Here is a 26823-nt window from a genome sequence, read left to right on the forward strand (position 1 = left end):
CTGATACTTAACTTGGTTATTTAAAACATCAGAACTCTAGGAATTCAATTGATTTAATGTCTGAAGAAGCAGAGCGACTTCATTACCTATAAGCACCAAAGTTTTCCTCTTAAAAGCTGGTAGCTGGACCACCTCTTCATAAGATACTACATCAAGCTGGTCGAAAACTAAAAGGAAAATGAGAAATAATTTAGACGAATTCAAGAAGACCATGAATCCCACAAATATCCTACAGTTGTGTTATGGTGTGATCTCTTTTAATGTTCTGGAGAACTTTGGTGATTGGAAACTTCAATCCGCGTGCAAATTTATATGCTTTATCCAAAACCACAAATTCTGTTGTTTTTTTCCTGCTGGAAAAGTTGTGGTTGTGGATCACCGACTTCTATTCTGACTTGGATCAGCAAAGCGGGATTTTGCAACAATGGAATTTTTGACACACTAACCTAAGAATGAATGGGTTTGCTGCTTTGGGAATGGCCAACAGATTTTGAATATAAAAAACAATTAAGGGCAGTCTCTGGCACTGAGAGTTCAGAAAGCAACAGAAAACAGGATGCTGGAGACAAGACCAGGATGAACTAATTGGAAAAAACGGTTAACCAGAAGAAATTGTGATGTGCAGGAACATGCTGCATTGTTTCCTTTTGGTTGTTTCTTTGCTCTGATTGCAGAACTGGATTTGAAAATTGTCTTTCAAGGGAGAAGACAGTTTTTGATGATGGGGCTGAGGAACAAAAAATGGGTTGGACCACTACAACACTCCTAGGAACATTATTATTTTAGTGGCTGGGGAATTCTAGAAATTAAAGTCCAAACGTCTTTAAAAAGTTTCCAAGGTCGAGAAACACTGACATAGAGATCCAGTCTACTCTGGAAGAACTCCAGTGCAAGTTCTTCATCTCAAGAGAAGTCATTCCTTCACACAGCCAACATGCAGTCCTGGTGGAGCATTTGGCGTTCTTGACTCAGTGCCATAGATGGCCAAGGGACACATGTGAGTATCCCATTTTTCACTGTATGGCCTTCCAATCTGCTGCCCCATAGCCTTCTATGCTTCTACTTATCCCAGCAGAAGGCATGTGAACAGAATTCCGTTCACAGAGGCTCTTTGGAGGAGGCTGACAGAGAGTGACAAGATATATACATGAAGATGTATGCATGTACACAAACCAATGCTCCAAAACATGTTTCTGATGTTTTCCAAGTGTATAGTCTTCCCAAGTGTATAATCTTCCCAGTCCCAATCTCACAATGGTAAAACTCTCTTGGTAAGATTGGAGTTAAGCATAGTACATAAAATTATCTGTTTCAATGTCTTACCGGTTAATATTTCAGCTTTAACCACAACAACACAAGAGCACACAACAGATATAAACTTAATGTAAACCACTCCAAACTTGATTGCAGGCAGTACGATTTCAGCAACAGAGTGGTCAATGTCTGGACCTCACTACCTGACTCTGTTGTCACCTGCTCAAACCCCCACTCCTTTACCCTCAAACTAACCTCCATTGACCTCACCCCCATTCCTAAGAGGTCTGTAAGGGGCGTGCATAAGCACACAATCATGCCTACTGCTCCTGTCCTATTGTCCCCAATTATTACTTCCTATTTCATGTATTTAAACTTATGTTTATTCTTATGTCTATTGTAAGCGTTTGACAAAATTAAATAAATAAATAAAACCAGTATGTAACAGCTGCTCTACCCATCATCCAGCACAAAGATTGCCTTCATATGAAGGGATTAAAAGTAGGTTGTGGTTAACTTGTGCGAATCCCTCTCTCAACATCCTGAACTAGACTAGCAGGTTAAACTAGCCCAGGTATATTGGCTTGGCCCCAAAATATTGTGCAAACACAGCCACAAAGAGTATTAGGACCTGGTGCTGAGCGGCACCCATCGGAACACCTGAAGTTGTGACTTACTTGAGCTGTGCTTTGCCAAGTACTTGTCTTTGCACTTTTTCTTCTTTCCAAAGGGTGTGCAGCTCTGGCCTTCAGACTGATTCTCTTGGGTTGTGCTGGCAACACGCCTGCAGGGAGGTTGCAGCGACAACGGTCAATCTTCAGAAGAAATGGCCTTTCTTTCATCTACTACCTGAATCCCATCTCTGCCATTCTTGGAAAGAGGGAGGAGGTGGCTTTCTAACTGTTGGTTTCATCAAGGGATTGGACTCTGTGCCATGGCTGCTGGAAGGGCTCCAAATAAGGACAAAGCTGAGTATATCAAGTACAAAAGGGGGAGCTCAAGAACTGGGGTTCAGCCTGTGGTGGCCCTGAGTATCCACCTACCAAGCTTCAGCAGGTAGTTGGCAGAGACCAATGAACCTTCTCCTGTTGGGCTGCCAAAATGTGATCTCACTCTTAATCTGTGACATCATTTAATATGCTTTCAACAACTGCAATATTCTTACTTCACATTTAAAAGCCTTTTAGGGAAGACCTTCAAGAATTAAACCCAATTACTGCTGTTGACGATGGGATGAATGCACCCATTAAGAGTGATGCCAAGCAATTTTTACGGGGAGGGAATTGACAGAATTCAAAGTCAATTTCAGCCATGCTGGTCAGCCTGGCCTCCACTTCTCTAGAGGGATCAGTTTGCTGATAAAGCTAATAAATTGAGAGCTAATAATTGGTATGGTGGTTAAACCACCAGGCTAGAAACCAAGAGACCATGAGTCCTACTCCCAACTTAGGCACAAAACCAGCTAGGTGACCTGGGGCCAGTCACTCTCTCTCTCTCAATCCTAGAAAGCAACGGCAACCCACTTCTGAAAACACTTGCCCAAAAAACCTGCACAGACTAGTCCAGGCAGTTGCCAAGAATCAAGACTTGAGTTGAAGACATAATAAATAAATAATAAGCAAGCAGGAAGTACCATTCTTGGAGCTCCAGAGATGGAATAAGCCCTGCTGAGCCATTGGAAGAACCTTCTATCCGGCCTTGCCACCAATTACTATCATCTTTATTTATAATCTCAATTACATCTCCGGTTTGGAACTTCAGACCAGCTTCTCTGCAAGGGATGAGGTTGTCCTTCTGCGGGTCGTAGTTAAATTGGGCTCTGACAAACATCTATTTGGGAGAGGAGCGATCAAGAAAACGGTGTTAGCCCATCCACTTTATTTTGATCTCATAAATAGCATTAATTTGAATATAAAAGACGACAGCTATACAAATTCAAGTTATGAAGGAAAATATGGCAGGGAGAAATCTTCATGACAACCACCTAATGTACAGCGTTTCCTTTTAATGTTTGTAGAAGGTTCAGAAGATGATGATCCACATTTAGGTACAAATCAAACTTTGATCTGGCTGGCTGGTTGGGGAATTCTGAAAGTTGAAGTCCACAAATATGAAAGTTTCCAAGGTTGAGAAACATGGACTTAGAAGCAATAAGAAGAACCTGATCTACTCTGGAAAAACTTCAATACAAGTTCTTCATACCATCTCAAGAGAAGTCCTTCCTTCCTTCCTTCCTTCCTTCCTTCCTTCCTTCCTTCCTTCCTTCCTTCCTTCCTTCCTTCCTTCCTTCCTTCCTTCCTTCCTTCCTTCCTTCCTTCCACCAATATTATTCAACTCTGTATTTCCATGCATCTTTGTCTATCTATTTCTACCAACTTGTTTCGTGGGACAATTAACTCTTTCCAGAAACCCAGGAAATAACCAACAACCTCTAACTGTGTTAAAGAGGTAGCCGTATTTCTTACTCTAACACCTGTCATAATATGCAATGATGCGTGACAATTTCCTCTTTTCTTTCCCCAACCGGCTTGCTTTTTGTATTTTGCGTTGCCTTATAGGCTGTAAACCTAACAATAATATCTGTCTTGTTATTGTCACTCTCAAGCCATCCTTGTTGCCTTACCAGTTGAAAAGCAGGTTATAAATACTATCAATAAACAGACAAAAATAAAAGCAGCATTGCAGTCATTCTGCCAGAAAGTTGACTCCCTGACATGAGCTGTCACTAGATCACAAGCTAGCAAAAGCTTCCCGTGGTCAATTTTTATTGGCTTTGCAGCAGTCAAAAATTGGAAGAGATCCACTAGGAGGGAAAAATAAGTAAAGGGGGTGAGAAATGGAATCTATAGTTCGGGGGTTCTTGGGAAACACTGAGGCCTTAAATAGCATGGATCAATTCTGCAGTGGTTTCCTGAGCAGTTTCTCATTGGTGCTGCCAGCAAAGATTTCAAGATACCAGCTCTCTTGTTCTTAAGTGGAATGACTAGAGAATCATTCCCTTCTGCAGAGCCTCGTTGCACATTAATCAGCCTTTTTATCCTGCTGCTTTCTTTTTTCTCTTTTAAATCATTAATCTGTGTGGATTACTTGCTTTCCTGGACATGCTACAGGGCTCTGAACTTTGCTTGACTTTGCTTTAAAGAAGGAACAAGCTACTTCAGAACAGACAAAAAAAAACACCTGGTAGTCCAAGAATTTGGGGGCTTTTGTTTCTCGTAACAACCCCTAGTTCTTTGTGCATTGTGCTGCTGTAAAGTGCAAAGCAGTAATACATATATGTAGAAAAATAGAAATAAAAGTGGGGGAAAGTCCACAGGGAAAGAGAGAGAAGTTATTTTCCCACCAGGATTTTTCAACCATGGCCAACTTTCAGATATGTGGACTTCAGCTCCCAGAATTCCCCAGCCATCTTCTTCTTTGTGAAGAGGCGGGAGTAGAATTTGGCTGAGCAGAGCAAGCAAAGATACATCCATGTTACGTACCAGCAGGGGTGGGCTGTTGGGGGTTCGCAGGGGTTCGAGAGAGCCCCTCGCTAAGATTCTGTGCAGTTTGGAGAACGCCCAAATCCCACTCCTGGCTGGCCTCTCCCTTTCCCCTGCCCCTCCCCTCCCAGGAGTCCCCACATGGCCCATTTTGGATGCAGGTAAATGCAGGGCACGCACAGAGGGGAGGGTGAAAAAATTTGGCCTCCCGGAAGTTCAGGAAGTCCAGAAATGGGCCTGTTTCCGGCTTCCAGAGAGCCTCCGGAGCCCGGGGAAGGCAAAAATGCCTCCCCCCCACCGTGGTGCAGGAGGCTGACTAGGCCACACCCACCATGGCCACGCCCACCCAGCAACCAGGCAGAAAACCCCTTGCTAAAATTTTTGAAGCCCAGCCCTGCGTACCAGGTGCAAAATCCATTCTTTTTTAAAAAAATTGATATTTTTTTTAAAAAAACCACATCAAATTTGTGAATTATAAATGTTCTACCTACCTGGAGGGGCAGAATACGGTTCTGTTGGTTGGGAATGATCTTTAGGGTGACGGTTCCCTTGGTTTCTTTCTAGAGATTTGAAAGGAAAGAGAGAGAGAAAACATCCTTTAGATCAAGGAATGGTTTCCAGACCAACCATGGAATAAAATTTCCAAGCGTTCCTTCTTCAGTCCCCCAAAATGCAAACACGGATGAGACACTTCTGAAATTCTACAAGCTGTAGGAGATACCAGGCTGAGGCTGAGGGTGGGGTCAAATGCACCATCAGTTTGGAATCTCTACGTCCTCATAACAGACAAGCCTTTTTTGAAGTTCGTTGGCTCTTATCTGGCACCAATTCGCCTTGACTGTTAGTAGATCAGAGTCTTGTGTATAAGTGGCGTGAAATAAACTCGTAGTGATTTTGAACCCTATCCTGGCTTCTTGAACCTGACAAAAGCATTTCAAAAGATATATGTTGTCCTGGCAGTCTGGGAAATAATGAACTTACAAGCTTAACCAGGCAGAGGATCTAATGTTCAACCATACCTAGCAGTATTTCTCCTGCAAAGCATGCTGAAGTTCAAAGCTCAAAGCTAAGCTGACCCCAAAGAGAAATAGAAGGTGGAAAGGAAGTTGGGCTCACAAGTAACACCGAGTAGTAGAGTGGTTTGGTGATGTCAGGCTTCCCATGGTGAGTAAACTCACTTCTTGTGGCTTAACATTAGGTGTGAATTCTACCTAACTCCTTATGCATGAATTCCATCTAATTTTCAAACCATAATTAAAAATCATGGATTGGCATGCGATTCTCAAACCTCGATTCTCAAACTTACTGGAATTGTGGATCATTAAATAAATTTCAAGACCATCCAATTAATGTCTTCATGTCTTCAAGAATATATTTTTCCAATGAAGACGGTAAGAGTTGCATCTGGATATTGCTTCTCATAACCTCCTTTTTAAAATAATTGCTTAAGACTAAACATGTACCTCAAAAGACCTGGCTTATGTCCGATGACTTCTCCCCCAGTTTTGAGAACTATAAGGTAAAGGTTCATCTTGCACCTACATGCTTGTCATTTCTGGCTCTAGTGGGCAGTGCTCATCTCCGTTACAAAGTGCTGTCCGAAGACGTCTCCATGGTCATGTGGCCAGCATGACTAAATGCCGAAGGTGCACGGAACGCTGTTACCTTCCCACCAAAGTGGTTCCTATTTTTCTACTTGCATTTTTACATGCTTTCGAATTGCTAGGTTGGCAGAAGCTGGGACAAGTAACAGGAGCTCACTCCGTTATGCAGCGCTAGGGATTCGAACCACCGAACTGCCGACCTTTCTGATCGACAAGCTCAGCATCTTAGCCCGAGCCACCACGTCCCTTTGGGAATTGTAATCACCCCCGATTTCTGTTCCCCAAGGAAAGCTTAGATCCACTCTGCCTTCCTTTGACCCCAAACCTACCAAGATCTTCTGCAATTGGTCTACAGAATGGTTGGCCACACTCTTCCCATTGATCTCGAGGATCTCATCGCCCATGTGAAGGAAACCTGCCAAGATAGGACACACAGAACGGCGCAGCGTCAGAGCAAAATAAGGCACGGTTGCAAGAAAGCCAAGAATGAGACAACAGCAGCTGTTTAGCCTGAAAAGTGCCTCACCCTCTACCCTATAGGTGGGATGGGTAGACCCTCTTTTAAAAACCCCTAAAAACTAACTCAAATGTTAAGGGCAGAAACGCTGGAAATCAGGAAACGAAACTGTCGAAGAAAGAAAGGGCCCAACAAGCTTCAGAATTAAAAATGGGAAACAGTTTTCCTCTCTCCGTCCAAACAGCAGGAAAGAAATGAGGAATCGTAGTCCTACATTGACATGGCAAGTTACAAGCTGACTTGAAAAGCTGTGGTGGCCCAGTGGTTAGAATGCAGTATTGCAGGCTGACTCTGCCCATTGCCAGCAGTTCAATTCTCACCAGGCTCAAGGTTGACTCAGCCTTCCATCCTTCCGAAGTGGGACCCAGATTGTTGGGGGCGATAGGCTGACTCTGTAAACTGCTTAGGGAGGGCTGTAAAGCACTGTGAAGCAGTATATAAGTCTCAGTGCTATTGCTATATAAGAGCCGTAGTGGCACAAGTGCTATGAATGTAGTATTGCAGGCTAACTTTGCCCACAACCAGGAGTTCAATTCTGACTTGCTCAAGGTTGGTCTCAGCCTTTTATCTGCCCAAGGTCAGTAAAATGAGGGCCCAGATTGTTGGGGGCAACATACTGACTCTGTAAACTGCTTAGAGAGTTATATACCACTCTGAAGTGCTATATAAGTCTAAGTGCTATTGCTATAGTTAACTCTGCCCACAGCCAGGAGTTTGATCCTGACTGGCTCAAGATTGACTCAACTTCCCATTCTTCTAAGGTCGGTAAAATGAGGACCCAGATTGTTGGGGGGCAGTAGGAGGATTCTATGCTTAGAAAGAACTGTGAAGCAGTATGTAAATCTAAGTGTTATTTTCCTTCCTTCCTTCCTTCCTTCCTTCCTTCCTCCCTCCCTCCCTCCCTCCCTCCCTCCCTCTCCTTCCTTCCTTCCTTCCTTCCTTCTTCCCTCCCTCCCTCCCTCCCTCTCCTTCCTTCCTTCCTTCCCTCCCTCCCTCCCTCCCTCCCTCCCTCCCTCTCCTTCCTTCCTTCCTCCCTCCCTCCCTCCCTCTCCTTCCTTCCTTCCTTCCTTCCTTCCTTCCTTCCTTCCTTCCTTCCTTCCTTCCTTCCTTCCTTCCCAATGGTTAGAATGCAGTATTGCAGATAATTCTGCCCATTGCCAGCAGTTCAATCCTGACCGGCTCAAGGTTGACTCAGCTTTCCATCCTTCCGAGGTGGGTAAAATGAGAATCCAAATTGTTGGGGGCAACATGCTGACTCTGTAAACTGCTTAGAGAGGGCTGTAAAAACACTGTGAAGGGGTATATAAGTGCTATTACTACAACCATTTGTTTAATGAACATTCAAGGTTACAACAGCACTGGCAAATGTGACTAACAGCCGGTCCTCGCAGCATCTCTGCTGCCACATCATCAAAATTTGGATTGCAGAAATTTGGATTGCAGAAACGGTCATAAATCCGTAGTTTTTTTTCAGTGCCATTGCAACTTTGAATGGTCATTGAAATGAACGGTTGTAATTCAAGCACTACCTGTATAAGGAATCCCTTGGGAAATTCAGGATCCGAGATTCAGCGGCTAAAGACGGGGGGAAGGGGAGTCAAACATTAATTCGGCGGTCAGAGACCAAAAGGCAGGAGGTTCTGACAGTGCAAGTAGTCCTCGACTTACGACCCCCCCCAATTGAGCCCAAAATGTAAGGTCGCTAAGTGAGACATTTGCTAATGTTGCCCCATTCTCCAACCTTTCTTGACACATTTCTTAAGTGAATCCCCGCAGCTGTTCAGTTAGTAACACCATCATTAAGTGAATCGGGTTCCCCCACTGACTTCGCTTGTCAGAAGGTCGCAAAACGTGACCCTGGGACGCTGCAACCGTCATAAATATGAACCAGTTGAGCAGCCATCTGGATTTTGATCACGTGACCACTGGGATACCGCAATGGTCATAAGGGTGGGAAAACGGTCATAAATCACTTTTTTTCAGTGCTATTGTAACTTCAGATGGTCTCTAAGTGAACTGTTATAAGTCAAGGACTACCTGCATTTTCCCAGCTCAGCTTCTATTTACCTTGCCTGTGAATCATGCCCCCATGAAGGATCCTGGCCACCATGCAGCTTTTCTTCTCGTTGAGCTTCAGAGTGATACCCTGGAAAAGACAAGGAGTTTAGAATGGAATGGAATGGAATGGAATAGAATAGAATAGAATAGAATAGAATAGAATAGAATAGAATGGAATGGAATGGAATGGAATGGGATGGGATGGGATGGGATGGGATGGGATGGGATGGGATGGGATGGGACGGGACGGAACGGAACAGTACAGCACAGCACAGCATAGAATGAGAAGGGAAAAGAGGAAGAGAAGAGAAAGAGAAGAGAGAATAGAACAGAACAGAAAATAGAATAGAATACAATAGTAAGAGAACAGAACAGGGAACAGAAAATAGAATAGAAAATAGAATAGAATACAATAGCAGACTAGAACAGAATTAGGAATAGAATAGAATAGAAGTAGAATAGAAAGAAGCCTGCAGTACTGCACTCTAACCACTGCGCCACCACGGCTCACTTAAGACTCAATCATCCAGGCCAAAGGTATCTAAAAAGGATAAATCGTTATCACTAGTTCAAGGCAGTGATTTTTCCCAGCAGCTGAAATGTCCCACATTAAGTCTTTCCCCCGCCCCATCTTTTCCCACCAGCTCACCATGGGCTCCTCCGTGATCTTCTCAAACTGGATTAGACGTATCTTCCGCATCTCCTGGCCGTTGGCATGGGCGAGGCTACCGTTCTTGGCTGAGCCGTTGGTGTAAATGTCCTCGGTTATTGCATTCATTGGGCAAGAGACTGTCTGTAGGAGCAAGAAGAGAGGCTGGGTTTAGCAGAGACCCCAGCTAGAAGCTTCCGGTGAAGAGGCCTCTAAGACAAGCCTCTTCTTTCTAATTCCACCCTTGGACCCATGTTAAGCCTATGGGCACAGCTGTTGATTCCAGAATGCAGGCAGTCCTTAAGATGTGACCCACAAGAAGGACCACAATTCATTGTTGAGCGAGGCGTTTGTTAATTGAGTCAGGCCTGATTGTGTGTTTTTGGTCCAGGTTGTTAAGTGAAACAGTTCAGTTGTTCAATGAATCATGTGGCCACTAAGCAAATTCAGCTTCCCTCATTGCCTTTCTTTCTTTCTTTCTTTCTTTCTTTCTTTCTTTCTTTCTTTCTTTCTTTCTTTCTTTCTTTTCTTTTCTTTTCTTTTCTTTTCTTTTCTTTTTCTTTTTCTTTTTCTTTTTCTTTTTCTTTTTCTTTTTCTTTTCTTTCTTTTTTTCTTTTCTTTCCTTCCTTCCTTCCTACCTGCCTTTCCTTCCTCCCTTCCTCTTTCTTTCTTTCTTTCTTTCTTTCTTTCTTTCTTTCTTTCTTTCTTTCTTTCTTTCTTTCTTTCTTTCTTTCTTTCTTCTTTAATGTAATAACAAATAATAACAAAATAATAACAAAATAATAACAGTTCAGATTTTTTTTAATTTTAGAATTTCTTCCTTCCTTTCCTTCCTTTCTCTCTCTCCCTTCCCTGCTTCCTTCCTTCCTCTTTCATTCTTTCCCTCCTTCCCTCCCTCCTTCTCTTTTCTTTCTTTCTTTTCTTTCTTTCTTTCTTTCTTTCTTTCTTTCTTTCACTAGGACAAGAAAATTATTTCACCAGTGATCTAGGGTCTCCTGTTAATGTAGGGGGTTGGACTAGAAGACCTCCAAGGTCCTTTCCAATTCTATTATTCTGTCAAATTCCATTAAATTCAATCTGGTCAAATTCTCAGAAATGATTTTGTTTACTAAATAATAATAATAATAAATTATATGCCACCTGACTTTCAACAGCTGGGTGATTTCCAGTCATTGGCTTTCCATTTCCTCTTCCTTTCTTGTTTGTAGTTTTAATGTTATCTACCTTTATAATCTTCTTAATGACGATCATGTGGTTTATCAGTACAAAAGGTTAATCTGATACGAGTATTATTATTATTTTTAGTTCACTGGAAGGACCTGTTTGCTATCGCTATTATTTATTTCATTTAATGAAGTGCAACAATATGTGAAACGAAACAAAGATAATTAAGATAAGTTAAGCTCAGGTATGTTCCTGATGCTTGAAATAGCACACAATAAGACCTCTGGGAGAAAAAATGTGGTTTCATCTACAGGTAGTCCTTGACTTATAACCATTCATTTAGTGACTATTTAAAGTGACAATGGCACTGAAAAAATGACTTATGACCATTTTCCATATGATCAAAATTCAGATGCTTGGCAACTGACTCGTATTTATGACAATTGATCCCCTTTTGCGATCTTCTGACAATTGGGGAAGCCAGATTTGCTTAACAACCGAGTTACTGATTTAACAGTTGCAGTGATTCACTTAACAACTGTGGCGAGAAAGGTCATAAAATGGGACAACACTCACTTATTGTCTTTCTCACTTAGCAACAGAAATTGTAAATTTAGGACTGCCTGTAATTTGCTGGGTCCCCAGGTCACAAAACCTACGCTAAAATAATGCAGTCTTTAGTTTGGGCTCTCAAAAAATGTTATGCAGCCCTGTGTGAAATCATTTACAGTCCACCAGGCGATCGTTCTAATTGTGGGATATTCTTGGCTAAAACAGATGCGCTGCTTTCATCAAAGAAAGCTCAAATTGTCACTTGGCGTCCGTCGTACCGGCAGACAAGAGACTCAATCTATACGATCAACACAGCGGCTCAAGCAGGGCGATTTAATTATGCCTCTCTTGGATTGCAGGCTGTTTTGTTTTCAGGCTGAGCACGGAGCATCTAGAGAAGCTGGTATTTTGGTTTCTTTGTAATAACATATTCCATCTCGGTTGCGAAAGAGAGGGAGGGAGGGAGGGAGGGAGAGAAATACAAAGAGGGAGAGAGAGAAAGAGGGAGGGAGAGAAGAGAGAGAGGGAGAGAAAGAGAGAGGCAGAGGTAGACAGAGGCAGAGAGACAGAGAGAGAGAGAGAAAGAGGGAGGGGGAGAGAGGGAGAAAGACACACAGACAGAAAGACAGAGAGGGAGAGAGAGAGAGAGAGGGAGGGGAGGGGGGCAGAGGGAGACAGAGAAAGACAGACAGACAGACACACAAAGAGAGACATACACACAGAAAGGCACACACAGAGAGACAGAAAAGAGAGAGAGGGAGAGAGAGAGAAAAAGGGGGAGGGAGAGAGACAGAGAGAAAAACAGAGAGAGAGAGAGGCACTTAGAGAGACACAAACACACAGAGAGAAAGACGGAGAAGGAGAGGGGGAGAAAGAGAGATAGGGAGAGGGAGCGAGAGAGAGAAAGAGAGAGGGAGAAAAAGAGAGAGGGAGAGGGAGAGAGAGAAAAAGAGAGAGAGAAAAAGAGAGAGAGACACACACAGAGAAAAATGACAGAGAGGGAGAGAGAGAAAGAGAGGGGGGAGAGAGAGACAGAGACAGAGACAGAGATGGAGAGAGAGAGAGAGAGAGAGAGAGAGAGAGAGAGAGAGAGGTGAGCAAATTGAAAAGAGAATGAGGTCTCACACCTGCCCTATTCAGTGAACCACTGAACAGAAAGATACTCTGAATTGTTTAGCAACCATACATGCCTCGATATCGAAAGTATTTAAGAGCTGAGGGTTGGTTACAGGAGGCATGAGATCCAGTTTGTGCAGGATCAAACATGGTTTTTCTAACATTGGATTTCCAATCCCTATGAATGTGTCCTGCAAAGACCAACGAGGCTTTTTCAACAAGGGAGAAATTATCACGGTCGAGGGGAGAAACTTGAGGGCCACTCAAGACATCTCTAGAGATTGGCGTGTCCCCTTAGCATGATCAAAAAAAAGACATGATCGATCTGACTGCAGCTGGGATGGTGCAATCCACTCTCTACCTGTTTTCAGGTGTGTCACGCATAAATTACATAATAATCCTGTTTCAGGCCTGGTTGAGGCCATCTGGAGATAAGATGGTTGATCTTTCATCTCCCTTTCCTTTCCTTAGGATTAGTCAGTTATTAACACATTAACATACACGCACATACACAATCCCAAAACACCCCCTAATTCTGATCCTTCCACATGTACATTAACTCTTCTCCAGGAAAAGCAGAAAATGAAACGATAACATTGCTTGTTTAAGATGGGGAAATAACAGATAAAAGAAGGGACAGTTAAAATCATTCTTGGCCAAGCATCAGAAAGCTTCCTTTTCACCCAAGGTTCCCCCTTAGCTGATTTAAAAAATAAATAATTGAGAATGACTGAGATAGATGAGGTCCAAGCAGTGGTGGGATTCAACCAGTTCGCACCAGTTCAACTTCCTGAGCAGTTTGGCGAACCGGTTGTTGGAAGAAATAATTAGGGCAGAGAACCGGTTGTTAAATTATTTGAATCCCACCACTGGGTCCGAGCCACAAGAACTGGACAATGTGGCAGTCATTCAGATGGGAAATGTATGAGATTCCTGAAATCCAGAACTTATTAGCGGTGGAAGTCTGAAACAGCAAAGACAAGATTGGAAGACGAGGGAAGAAACCTCCGCTATGTTGCAATACTTTATTGGCTCAATGTTCGTCTTCCCCTTGTCTTCTCTAGCCAAGACATTGACATCAACCCTGGCCTGGGTTTAAAGTGCCTGTCAGGAAAGCTGATTCAGCCCAACCTCATCCCTTATCTCATCGCCTTTCCTTGACGCAGCCGTTGACAAAGCTGCGGCCCAGATCTCTAAGCTCAGCAAAGATTTCCCAGGAACACAACACATTCCATCTACTAGCCCAAAGGTTAAGTCAGGATGTTCCCATTTTCTCCCAACCAGGTTATTCCCCAATGCTTGGAACAAGAGAAGAAAAACAACCACCTCGTCCAAGTAAGAGGAATCACCGGGGAACCCTGGACCTGGGAGCCCCTCATATTTGGATATTGTAAGGCCACCAGAAGTACAGGTTACGCTAGGACAAAAGAAACAGTGGATTTGCAGATGGAATTGTACTATAACTCCCAGTTCTCCATGCTTAAGGTAAAGCTTCTCCTCGCATATATGTGCAAGGGGCTGTGCTCATCTCCATTACAAAGTGAAGACATGTCCGTGGTCATGTGGCCGGCATGACTAAACACTGAAGGTGCACAGAACGCTGTTACCTTCCCACCAAAGGGGTCCCTATTTTTCTACTTGCATTTTTTTTACATGCTTTCGAACTGCTAGGTTGGCAGAAGCTGGGAGAAGTAATGGGAGCTCACTCCATTACGCGGCGCTAGGGATTCGAACCACCGAACTGCTGACCTTTCTGATCGACAAGCTCAGCGTCTTAGCCACTGAGCCATCATGTCCCTTTTTCTCCCAGCTTAGCCATGCTTTTTAGAACCTGGGAGCTACGGCGTTTGGTGGCCTCTAGAAGTCCATATGTTCTCTGCTTTTTTAGAGTACAAGGCTAGAAATCCCAGCTGATTTCGGGTATCCAGGCATTGACTTGCACCCATCCAGAAGCCACCCACTGTTCTGGATGTCTCATAATGCCCTCGTGTGGCCAATGCAGCACGGGGGTTTGAAGACCTGTGGAAATCTACAGCGTTAAGCCGTTTTCCAGATTTAGTAGCTGCCTCCAGGCAAGACTATACCCTAGTCAGTGCATGTACAAATCATCTTGCCTGGTGTGAGAGACCAGGTGGTCAAAGAAATTAATGATAGTGATGATATCAGCAGGTTTTCTGGAGCTGGCCTGAGTATACTGGCCATCAAACCCGCTTGAGCAAGAAGATGATAAAGATATCCAATCTAAAACAGACTGCTGGGTTTTTGTGTGCCTTGACGGCAGTGAAAACCATCAGCTACAAGACTCGTGTCCAACTATTTACAAAGTCTGCACTACTATTACTGTTACAATTAATCTTCTCATCACTCCTTATCACCCATCCCCTCTCACTTGTGACTGTATGAGTGTAACTTCGTTGCTTGTATCCTAACGATTTATATTGACTATTTCCGAGTATGATTTGACTGCTTATTGTACCCCATGACTATCATTAAGTGTTGTACCTGACGATTCTTTTCTTTTATGTACACCAACACAAATTCCTTGTGTGTCCAATCACAACTTGGCCAATAAAGAATTCTATTCTATTCTATTCTATTCTATTCTATTCTATTCTATTCTATTCTATTCTAGTCTAGTCTAGTCTATTCTATTCTATTCTATTCTAGTCTAGTCTAGTCTAGTCTAGTCTAGTCTTATTCCATTCCATTCTTATTCCATTCCATTCCATTCTTTTTGTATAGCCAATTTTCCACCGTGGGAACAGGCTGCTAGACTAGATGGACAAGGGGTCCAATCCAGAAAGGACTGCTTATGTTCTTATGGGTTTCCCCACTCCAGAATTCTCAACCAACACAACTCAAATAACACATCCTGGGGGTTTTGGTCCCAGCAAGTCTACATGTTATCAAACCTTTAACTTCCTGATTTGAAATTCTGAGTTCTCAGCTTCTCATTCTTACTTTCGGTATCACAAATGCTTGAAGTTCAGCATCAGAGAAACATATTTTTAGAGAGTTCATGACCCCAAATGGGTTTACAATACCAGCAGTGCAGAAGTTAAGAAATGTGTGTGTTCACAGCCTGTGAATCTGGCACTTTTATTAGGGTCTAGGATAACCCTTGCTCAATATCGCAACTAGGGGAAAATCCAGTTCAAATTAAATCTCCTTTCTGCTGTAATCTCCGTTCTCCAAATCAGCTACAGCAAAAAGAAGATTCATATGTAGATTTCAGAATAGAGCTGGAAGGGACCTTGTAAGGTCTTCTAGTCCAACCCCCTGCTCAAGCAGGAAACCCTATACCATTTCAGACAATTGGTTGTCCAGTCTCTTCTTAAAAACCTCCAATGATAGAGCATCCACAACTTCTCGTGGCATGCTGTTCCACTGGTTGATTGTCCTCACTGTTAGGAAGTTTCTCCTTAATTGAACTCAACCAGCCTTTGGATGACCCAAATCTTCATAGGATCCCTCAAGAAAGGTGGAATTCAAGCAAAATAAACCCATTAACAAAACATGCAGTGTCCAAATAAATAAATCATAATAAGACTTAATATGATGACCTGGGCCAACCTAAAAGCATTAAAGCAGTGATGGATTCCCACAATACAGGCACTCCCAATTTACTCTCTTTCAACAAAGTCCAACATGTGGTGTGGCTCCAACCCATAAGTATCATTTCCTAGAACACTCTCACAACCCTTCTATCTCCTCCATTAATTAAGAGCATCTTAATTTAGGGGGCCGGAGGCTAAAATGTACAAAGACTGGTTACAGGAATTGGATTAGTCTAATGAAAAGAAGGACTGGGGGAGACACGATAGCAGCCTTACAATTTTTGAGTGGCTCCTCCCAAGATGAAGGGGTCAAACTATTTTCCAAAGGACCAAAAAGCTAAGACAAGAAACAACGGATGGAAACTAATCAAGGAGAGAGGCAACCTGGAATTAAGGAGAAACTTCCGAACAGGGAGGACAATTAACCAGTGGAACAGCTTGCCTCCAGAAATCGTGGGCGCTCCATCTCTGGAGGATTTTAAGAAAGTAAACAGTCACCTATCAGAAATATTCTAGGTTTCTCCTGCTCGAGCAGGGGGCTGGACTAGAAGACCTCCAGGGCCCCTTCCAGCTCTATTTTACTCAAAGCCCTTCCCAAATTGATGGCAGAGTGAACTCGGAGGCTGCGTGAAGACTTCTTGGTTAGGAACGCTCATCTTCTCTTTCTCTCTTTTCCTTCAGCTATTGCTTTGATGACAACAGCGGTGAGAGACTGGACAATCAATTGTCTGAAATGGCATAGAGCCATGATGGCAAACCTATGATAAAACAGGCTCATTTTTCGGCCTGCAAAGCCTGCAGAGGCTTCCCTCAAGCCACTAACAGGCCGAAAAAGGCCTCAAATGGGCCGAATATCAGCGGAGAGGCACAGTGCAGGTAACTTGGTGGCCGGGGGGAGGGGGGGGAAAATCACGCGCACATGTGCAGGGGCGGGGGCCCCCGCGCATTGCCTTCTGGGTGCTGGCAGGCATAAGCACGTGCGCCATTTTTGACACAGGAGCCCAAAAAGGTTAGCCACCACTGGCATAGGGTCTCCTCCTGGAGCAGCAGGTTGGAATAGAAGACTTCCAAGGTCCCTTCCAATTCTATTATTCTATGTTCTGTTTTACAGAGAGTGTCTGGTGGAAAAGAATGCGACTGATATGGAATTTTTGAAAAAACCCAAAACAAGGTAACTCTGAATTTGGGATTCCTCCGGTAAGAGAATCCTTGCGCCTCATAGCTCCACTGTTTGGTCACACCTTCCTGTCCAGGAACTGAATGTCACTGTGGCAATTTGGCAGAATGCCCTCTTTTATTGCTAAGTTAGGGTACAACATGGCCGGGTATGATGCCATTAAGTTCTCCTTGCACACAATGTTCTTCTGGGAGGGGGAAAAAAATATCCACAATCAAGAAGCCAAAAGTAATACTGAATTTAGGCGCTTCAAGGAAGAAAACCTGGCTTGAAAACAGACTGGGAGATGAAGTTGGCCACCTTCCCAGCTGTGCTGCATTACAAGTACCTTTGCGCCCGTGTGGGGAGTGGATTCTGGGGATTGTATCCCCCAGGACCGTGTAAACGTTACTTAACTTTATTAAAAGGAAGAGCTTTGAAAGATTAAAAACAATTGGTTGTTGTTTTTTTCTCCATGCAAGCACAAATACCCATGCAACCCACCTACACAACTCACAAGAGGTGCGTTACACAATGAAAAGTGGTGTGCTAATAGGTTCAAATACCCATGCAACCCACCTACACAACTCACAAGAGGTGCGTTACACAATGAAAAGTGGTGTGCTAATAGGTTCAAATACCCATGCAACCCACCTACACAACTCACAAGAGGTGCGTTACACAATGAAAAGTGGGGTGCTAATAGGTTCAAATATTAACAAAACCATTGATTTCCAAGTCATTAGTTCCTTTTAAAAGCCACCTTCTGCATCTGGAGGTCACATGGAAATAGATTTTACCACAGCCACCCCTAATCTGGTGCTCTCTCTCAGTGCAGAGAAGTACAGTTCCCATCATCCCCAGCACCCCTTCGTCTTCTCCAAAAATGCGCATTGGGAAATTTTTGGTAAAGGTTTTCTGTTGCTTGACAGCTGTTTGGAAATGAACAGAGAGCTTGCTTGACGTATTTATGTCAAAGTTGATTTCAATTTTAAAGGGCATTACATTAATTTTACATGCCGTATAAAAATGTGTGAGAAGAAAGTATATTCACCATGGGAAACATCTAAAAAGTAGAACTTGATTCAGGGTGGAAAAAAAGTTAAAAGACTTCAGTAGTATACTTTGAAACATTTTAGCCAAAAGTAATGTCAATATTTTACCATAACATTTGCAAACGTTTAAAGAGATGATAATCAATAACAAACATACATGCGCTTCCTTTTAAGTTACTGAAGAACGTTACACAAAAGGAAAATAAACCAAGTAATGTCCATAATAAGACTTTAACAAGAGTTGCAACATCCATAACAAGACGTTCTTCCTAAGTTTGCTGTAAGTTTAGTTTCAGAGGTCGGGCTTCTCCCTGGTATATTATATTTTGGCTTTACACTTTTATTAACAATGAAATCCCTTTTAATTCTACCGTTTCACTCACCTGGCATTCACTCACGCATTTTCCAAAACAATATCAGTGGTAAAACAGGAAATTTTTCAACCGAACAATAGAGCAGGGAACTTTTTCCAACAGAAAATACTGCATCTCATTTTATCACCGACTGCAATTGCCAAAACAGGTTCAAATTCACTTCCCATGGAAGTGAGGCTGGATGTGACAGGCAGATGTTTCACTCCAATTTGTGCTGTTTCCCCGCTCCCGTCTCAGCTGCTGTATTCAGATCTGGGCATCACATTTTAAGAGGCATCCAGACAACCATGAACAGCTGTAAAGAGAATTTATTAGGGGCCTGGAAACTAACTGTAAGAGTAATTTAATGGTGGAAATAATTCGTAAGGAATGACTCGGTTTGCTGATTATTTTCAAGCAAAGGCTGAATAGCTAGCTTGCCTCAGCTGTCTGCTTTAATCCGTGCCTAATAGGGAACTGATAGATGTCAAGGACCCTTTTGATTCCGATTCCATAATCCAATCAACAGCATTTCAAAACCTGCAAACATTCAGCGATTACAGTATCACGCCCTACAATGATATCACAACTTAAAGGTAGCATCCCACCCACAATCTGACAAGCACTGAATTGAGCAGAAAGGTAATCTCAGGTTTTTGTTAGGAGATGCCAGGAAATTCTCAAGACCCTGACAAGCCCAGGAAAGCTTCAAAGGAAAACTGCAAACTCAAAGTCCTCCCCCTTCCCTCCCCCAGTTTCCAAGTCACACGAAGAAAGATCAAAGCTACTGGTTGGCTTTAATTCAAAGAAACAAAAATTGGGAGTTGCCCAAAGCCAACCTAGATATCCCAACAATTCTCTGTTGCATATTATTTTAGTTTACAGATAATCAGAGTTGGAAGGGACCTTGTAGGTCATCTAGTCCAAACCTGCATCCAAGCAGAAGACCTTTGCACCATTTCTGACAGATAGTAGTCCAGTGTCTTCTTGAAAGCCTCAAGTGATGAAGCTCCCACAACTTCCAAAGGCGACTTCTGTTCCATTGGTCGATTGTTCTTGCTGTAAGAAAATTTCTCCTTATTTCCAGGTTGAATCTCTCCTTGTTCATCCATTATTCCCTGTCTGGCCTTCAGGTGCTTTGGAAAATAGCTTGACCCCTTCCTCTCTGTGGCAGGCCCTCAAATATTGGAAGACTGCTCTCCTGTCTCCCCTAGTCCTTCTCTTCCCTAGATTAGCCATGCTCAGTTCCTGCAACTGTTCGTCATATGTTTTAGCCTCCAGTCCCCTAATCATCCTGGTTGCTCTTTTCTGCATTCTTTCCAGAGCCTCAATATCCTTTTTATAATGTGATGACCAAAACTGGAAGCAGTACTCTAGGTGCGTTCTTACTAAGGCTTCATAGTTTTAGTACCTCCCTTGATCTTGACTGTATCCTACTGTTTGCATATCTCCACTCTGGGACGAATAGGAGATGCAGCAGAAGTTTTGATTGGAAGGCTACCAGACCTGAATGGGAGAAAGCATGCTTGGGTATAATCATTGGGTCCTCAGTGCTCTCTGAGTTTGCTGGTTTCCTTGCAGACGTTTCATTGCCAAACTAGGTAACGTCATCAGTGCAGTCCCAAGGACCCTACAGCTTAAATAGCCTGGAAATAGTCTATCAGTATCAGTACCTGGATACCTGAGACCGGCTGGGATTTCTAGTCTTGTACTCAAAAAAAGTAGGGAGCAGACGGTCTTCTAGAGGCCACCAAACTCCATAGCTTCCAGGTTCTAAAAAGCATGGCTAAGCATGGAGAAAAAAGGGATACGGTGGCTCAGTGACTAAGACGCTGAGCTTGTCGATCAGAAAGGTCGGCAGTTCAGCGGTTCGAATCCCTAGCACTGCCTAATGGAGTGAGCTCCCGTTACTTGTCTCAGCTTCTGCCAACCTAGCAGTTCGAAAGCACGTAAAGCATGCAAGTAGAAAAATAGGGACCCCTTTGGTGGGAAGGTAACCAGCGTTCACCGTGCACCTTTGGCATTTAGTCATGCCAGCCACATGACCACAGAGACATCTTCGGACAGCGCTTTGCTCTTCGACTTTATAACGGAGGTGAGCACCACCCCCTAGAGCCGGAAACCACCAGCACATAGGGTGCGAGGGGAACCTTTACCTTTACCTATCAGGTGTAATCCAAGCAAGACAGAGTGGCTATTAATTCAAAAGACAGATAATGCCAGAATTATACCAACTTTAAGCCAGTTCTAACTCTCGATGGGGGTCGGGCTTTTCCTGAAGGGCAACCTCACAATCTGGAAGGTTACCTGGAAGTCACAGAAGATCAAAAGGAGGCCATGGCCTGGAACACCTTCACCCTACTTCAACCTTTCCTGGGACATGAAGGAGTGACTATAGTTACTTGCACTGTTGTCACCTCTTGAATGGATTACTGTAATCCACTCTACGGAGGGGAGGGGGAGGGGGGCATATAACAGAACATTACTCTGTTGGAAGGGACCTTGGAGGTCTTCTAGTCCAACCCCTTGCTCAAACGGGATACCATTCCAGGCAAATGGCTCTCCGGTCTCTTCTTGAAAAGCTCCAGCGATGGAGGACCTGCAACTTCTGAAGGGAACCCGTTCCGCCGATTCTTAAAACATATTATTTCAACGAATATTTCAGATGAGGAGGAGGAGGAGGAGGAGGAGGAGGCCTCTATCTAACTGACCCAACATCTAATATATATAAAAATGAAAAGAAAACCAAAATCAGTCAGCAGGTTAGCCCAAATATTACACTAGTCTTCAAATCCCTTTGTTAACCATCTGTTATTGTATTTAACACGTAGAATGTGTATGTGTGTGTGTGTGTGTGTGTGTGTGTGTGTGTGCGTGTGTGTGTGTTCTTCATCCCTGCATTGTGTTCTTTACCTAGAACATTTACTCTTAGGAAGAAAAGGATATGCCTATTTCCAAAACAAGCACAGGGCCACGGCTGCCCATCATTTCTTTTTTAAAAACTTGTGAAGTCTTTCCATTTTACTCTTGTTTTTCTTTTTTAAAAGCCTTTTTTATTCCCTCTATTATTTCTCATAATTACTCCATCTCCATTATTATTATTATTATCATTATTATTATTATTATTATTATTATTATTATTAAAAAATGTTCCCCTTTTAGGGGAAACAATAAGGGGAAAGATAGCCTTCAAAAAAAAAAATTATTTATTTATTTTTAAAAAGACAATCCAGGTAGAGAAACAGTTTCACTCAAATTAATCTATTTCCACATTCCTTTTCTTGGCAGCTGAATCAGCCTCAGCTCAGCCACTTCCAGTTCAAACCAGATGAAACTTTGCAGCAAAACCCGAGAATCAGTTTCCTCCTTGGCAGGCACCCAATCTTTCTCTCTCTCTCTCTCTCACACACACACACACACACACTGCCCAAGCACCGTGGCAATGTGGCCAATCCCAAAAGTGGCTCACTTCAATTCTTATCTCTTTCCTACCTCTAATGATCTTGCTTCTTATGCAATCCAAGGAACAGAGTGGCAGTCAGGAGAAAATGATAAAAATTCTCTCCTCTACCTGATCTCTCTCTCTCTTTCTCTGTCTCTTCCTCCTCCCTCCCTCTCTCTCTCCTTCTCTTTTCTCTCTTCCTCCCTCTCTCTCCCTCCACCTCTCTTTTTCTCTAACCCCTCTTTCTCTCTCCATTCATCTTCCTTTCTCTTCCCCTCCTTCCCTCTCTCTCTCTTTCTCCCTCCCTCCTTCCCTCCCTCTCTTCTTCTCTCTCTCTCCCTCCTCCTTCCTTCCTTCCTTCCTTCCTTCCTTCCTTCCTTCCCTTCCTTCCTTCCTTCCTCCTCCTCTCTCTCTCCCCCTGTCCCTCCCTCCCTCTTTCTCTCTCTCTCTCCCTCTTTCCCTTCCTCTCCCTCTCCTTCCCCTCTCTCTCTCTCTGTCTCCCTTCCTCTCTCTCTTCCTCCTCCTCCCTCCCTCCTTCTCTCTCCCTCTCTCCCTCCATCTCCCTCTCCTTCCCTCATAAGTCAAGGACTACCTGTGTGACTGGCTCAGGAATTCAAAAGTGCACACATCTTAAAGTTGCCAAGGTTGAGAAACACTAATTAGGATATAAGGAGAGCTGTCCCTGGATGAAGGAACATTTAGTGCTGTCGTAACTGTGGAAAGGGAACTTCATGAGGACAGTGGTGACACCCAAGCAGGAAAAGCCCAAAGGGAACATCAGGCCAGCCATAAAACAAACTTGCATAGGAAAAGAGATTTAATAAAAGGTATTGAAAGAAGCCCCCTAGACAAAAGCCAAGTAATTAAGAAAGCTAGGGAAACAAGAAAAAGAAATCCCTTACAAACAACAGGTCATGCCAAATCAGTAAAACAAATAGACAAAAGGCACGAAATAAATTCCATAGCAGACAGGAGACTGCCACAAAACAAATATAAGAAAACATTAGGACGAAACTTATAATCCAATCAAACCACCCCGCGGAGTTTACCCTCCGGCGGAAATGAAGACAACCCCTGACAGGATTTAAAACATTAAGAAATACAAACACAAGCACTCACACACAAAAGGAGAAAAAAAAGTATAAAAATCAGGGGTTTATTATACAAAGCTAGCTAGACCCAGGAACGCAGACTTCTTGCTATCTCTCGCCTTCCTGAAAAAATAAAAAGAACCAGCTTTCAAGCAGTTGTCTGTATCCTTGCACCGGAGCTCTCCCAGCAGGAAAATTGAATCCTGAGAAGAAAGGCATTTGCCAGCCTTTCAACATAACAAAAGAAGCAAAAGTCCAGTGTCTAAAATTACATAATTTCACCACTGGGGTGGAGTGGAGTCCAGTATAGCACATTTCTACCATTGTTTAAGCAAAGGCAAAGGCACAGGAAACAGCAGTGTGCAACCCAGACAGGGGTTACCAGTGCATCATGCATTTCCACTGTGAGGTTGCACACACTACAGTAGGCAGCTGGTTGAAGGTTTGTTTTCACATCTCCTGTCCTTCATAATAATCTTTGCATGGGGAGGGAGGGGTGTTGTCAGACCATAAAATAAGGCCAAAGGTCAAGAGAACCCTGTTTGTTGGAGGTTTAATGTCAGCGAGGCTTCAGGAAGTGAAACATATTGTTCTTGTTGTTGTCTACCTGTCTGGCTACAATGTAAGTCTGCATTTTGCTCATAAACATAATATTTTGCAGGGCTCACCTTTCCCACAGAATGTGAGTCCTTAAAAGTCTGTCTAGATTTCAACTCCTAACGATTTCTACTTTTTTGGAAAAACTGGGGGAATCTTCCTCCCACCCACTTTCAATTGGACATAGCAGTAAACCTGATCACTTTTTCTCACCCAGTAGCTGGCTGGGGAAAAAAAAAACACATCTGGCCAGAGGTTCAATCCCCCTAAGATCTCTTTGCCATCGCAGCTTAACCCAATAGCTCACTTCATTTTATTTTGGTGCATTTTATTTTGGTGCATTTCATTTTGGTACATTTTATTTTGGTGCATTTTATTTTGGTGCATTTTATTTTGCTGCTTTGCAATGAGCTTTCTGAGTGGTCTCACAGAACAAATAACAGGGTTGGAAGAGACCTCGTCCAGAGAGAACCACTGGGGTGGAAAATGGAAAAACGCTGGTCAAATAATATCACCCTTTCCTGTGAAGGTTGAGGATGATTCCAAGTGAACTTTTCGGTTTGCTGCTTGCAAACCCCTTGGAATTTTTGGGGAGAAGTTTCCCCAACAGACTGCCTACATATTAGAACTATGTTGTGGTCGAGAAAGAGAATTTATTCACAGATGGTAAAATAAACTAAGTCCACAGTCTATTTTAAGGTTCACCAACATCCATTTGGAAATGCCCGATTAATACCACAGCTCATGCCCCACCTCTGGGCCAAGGCTCCAGATACCATATAATTATCCAAGAAGCCCAGTCCAGCCTCACATCCTGCAAACTGTCTCCTCCTGTAGGTTTCCCACCATTCAACCCCTCCCCCCACCCCAATGCATTTTTTTCCGCTACCCCCAGCCAGAGAGTAAAGGCAGAGAAGCCGTTGACTCCAGAGCTAGCTAGTCAATTTTGGCTGAAGATGAAGAAACCCCCGAATTGAGCTAGTCTTTTGGAGAAGGTTGGCCAGGGGGACGGAGCGGTGAAGTAAGGTTTCCCCACCCCACCCCAGGCCAGCTGGGAGCTCCCTCCAGACGTTTCCCTCCAGAGGGTAGGAGGGTTGTTGTTTTTCACTCCCGCGAATCCGTTTCTGACTTCCGCGCGACGCGTCATGCTCCAGGGCTGTTTGAAGCGCCTTGCCTAAACGGAGGTCCCCAAACGCCCCCTGTAAACCAACAGGCTAACGGGGTCCAAGACCCTGGAGAACCCAACCCAACCCAACCTAACTCAACTCAACCGAACCCAACCCAACCCAACCCAACCCAACTCAACCCAACCGGGCCTGGCTTGGCTTGGCGAGAAACCGTCCCCTTCTTCGCCCCTACTCAAGGTGCGGCCAAGTGCCTTCGGCTACCCGCCCCTCTCACCTCGACCCTGGGCTTGCTCTGCAGCAGGTGCTCCAGGTAGAGGTCCGAAAGCGCCGTCCTCATGCTGCTGCTGCTGTTGTCCCCGCTCCGCTCGGATTTCAGCGTCATGGTGCAACGGGGGATGGGGGTGGTGCTGGCGAGGGCGCACGGCGCTTGGCTGGGGCCCCCGGGCGAGAGGCGATCTTCTCCGGCGCTTCCCTGCGCGCTTCAGCCGGCCGAGGCGAAAAGGACCGAGCAGCCGGCAGGCGTCGGGAAGGGAACCGAGGAAGGAGGGCTGGGAGAGCTGTGGGCCCGCCCGCCCGCTCAGCCTCCGGGAGGGGCCAAACGGGAGGGATTCCCCCTCCCCGCCCGGCTCCGCTGCGGCCGCTCCTTTCGCGATTCGGTTCAACCAGGGCATCGGGCAGAGGCGCAACCGCGCGCAAGCATCAGAGGCTGGGTCCGCCCAGGGTGGGGTGGGGGGCTCCCTCTGGCCGCTATCTCTCCTCGCCTCCTTCCCCACCCGGGTGCAGGCCTTGCTTGCAAAGCAGAGGGAGCCCCCGCACGAAGTGTGTGTGTGTGTGTGTGTGTGTGCGCGCGCGCGCGCCAAGCCACAGGGATGGGGTTCACCTACCGGCCACCATGGTTCCACGGGGCTCTGCCATCTCCTTCAATAAGTATTGGCTTATTGCCCCAAAGGTGCGCTTTTTTTTTTTTTTTTAAAGAGGCCACTGGACTTTCTGGTTTTTCTTGGAAGACGTTTCGCTTCTCATCCAAGGAGCTTCTTCAGCTCTGACTGGATGGGGGGGAATGGAAGAATTCATACTCCTTGCAGACAGCTGGTCATTTGCATCCTTTTAGAGGGTCGTTGAGGCCACTTGGAGGTTAATCTGTGTCCTCCGGGTCACCTGAGCAAATGGTTCCTGTACTCTGCAGTTTTTCCCTCTGGAAATCCATTCCTACACCATTCAAAAGGCGTTCATCCCAAATTGTATACCTAAATGTCTGTAGAGATTCTCAGTCATCCCAAATCAGAAACCAGGGGCACCACTCAGCTGACCCTGAGGACACAGATAAACCTCCAAGTGGCCTCAACGACCCTCCAAAAGGATGCAAATGACCAGCTGTCCGCAAGGAATATAAATCCTTCCATTTCCCACTATCCAGTCAGAGCTGAAGAAGCTTCTTGGGTGAGAAGTGAAACGTCTTCAAAGAAAAACCAGAAAGTCCAGTGGCCTCTTGAAAATGCACCTTTGGGACAACCAGGACCTGGAGGACTGAGAATCTCCATAGACATATTGGCTTATTGAGTACACCAAGGATAAGCAAGCTGTGATTTAGTGTATAGTGTGTATAGTTCCCAGTAGTGATAAATGCAATTTACCCCATCTTTGCAGATCCTGTTTAATATCCCTCCACAAAGGAACATAGTTATTTTCAAACAGTCTTATGCTTGTGTTTGTCAACATAACTCCTAAATAGTTCACCTTTTTCTCGACCCTAAAACCCGATCCTACTACCTGTCATCCTGAGATCTCCCTTTGCAAAAATATGAGATCACCAGGGTTGTTCAGAGTTTGGATCATGTTTCCTTGGACTGGCCTCTGAGTAAGTCATCTGGAATTTTGCAATAACTCTGCAGTAACCCCAAGGCTGCGTAACTCCACCGCACACCTATTGTGCTCACCTAGCAGAGCACCTGGAGGAAAATCATAACCTAACACTAAAAGCCAGATCTTTACAATCTTTCAAAATCGGATGTTTTGTATCCTTCACCAGTGGTCTCTTAGGGCAGCAGC

The 26823-nt window shown here is 44.2% G+C and overlaps 1 protein-coding gene across 1 annotated transcript in view; it reads right to left on the reverse strand.

The window, feature by feature from the left end:
• The window catches only part of MPP1 (MAGUK p55 scaffold protein 1), a 29564-nt gene extending 4293 nt beyond the window's left edge, over nt 1-25271 (reverse strand). The window contains exons 1-8 of the mRNA XM_026674687.2: nt 25049-25271; nt 9565-9708; nt 8925-9003; nt 6670-6755; nt 5228-5296; nt 2888-3084; nt 1932-2038; nt 87-167 (exon numbers count right to left, since the gene is read on the reverse strand). Coding sequence (XP_026530472.1) covers nt 87-167; nt 1932-2038; nt 2888-3084; nt 5228-5296; nt 6670-6755; nt 8925-9003; nt 9565-9708; nt 25049-25156 — 871 coding nt within the window. The 5' untranslated portion in view covers nt 25157-25271. The remainder of the gene's footprint in view (nt 1-86; nt 168-1931; nt 2039-2887; nt 3085-5227; nt 5297-6669; nt 6756-8924; nt 9004-9564; nt 9709-25048) is intronic.
• Between the last annotated feature and the right edge of the window lie 1552 nt (nt 25272-26823).

Source organism: Notechis scutatus, chromosome 10 (assembly GCF_049901735.1).
Source record: "Notechis scutatus isolate UNSWTSFEM ecotype Mainland chromosome 10, rNotScu1.2, whole genome shotgun sequence".
Lineage (NCBI taxonomy): Eukaryota > Metazoa > Chordata > Lepidosauria > Squamata > Elapidae > Notechis > Notechis scutatus.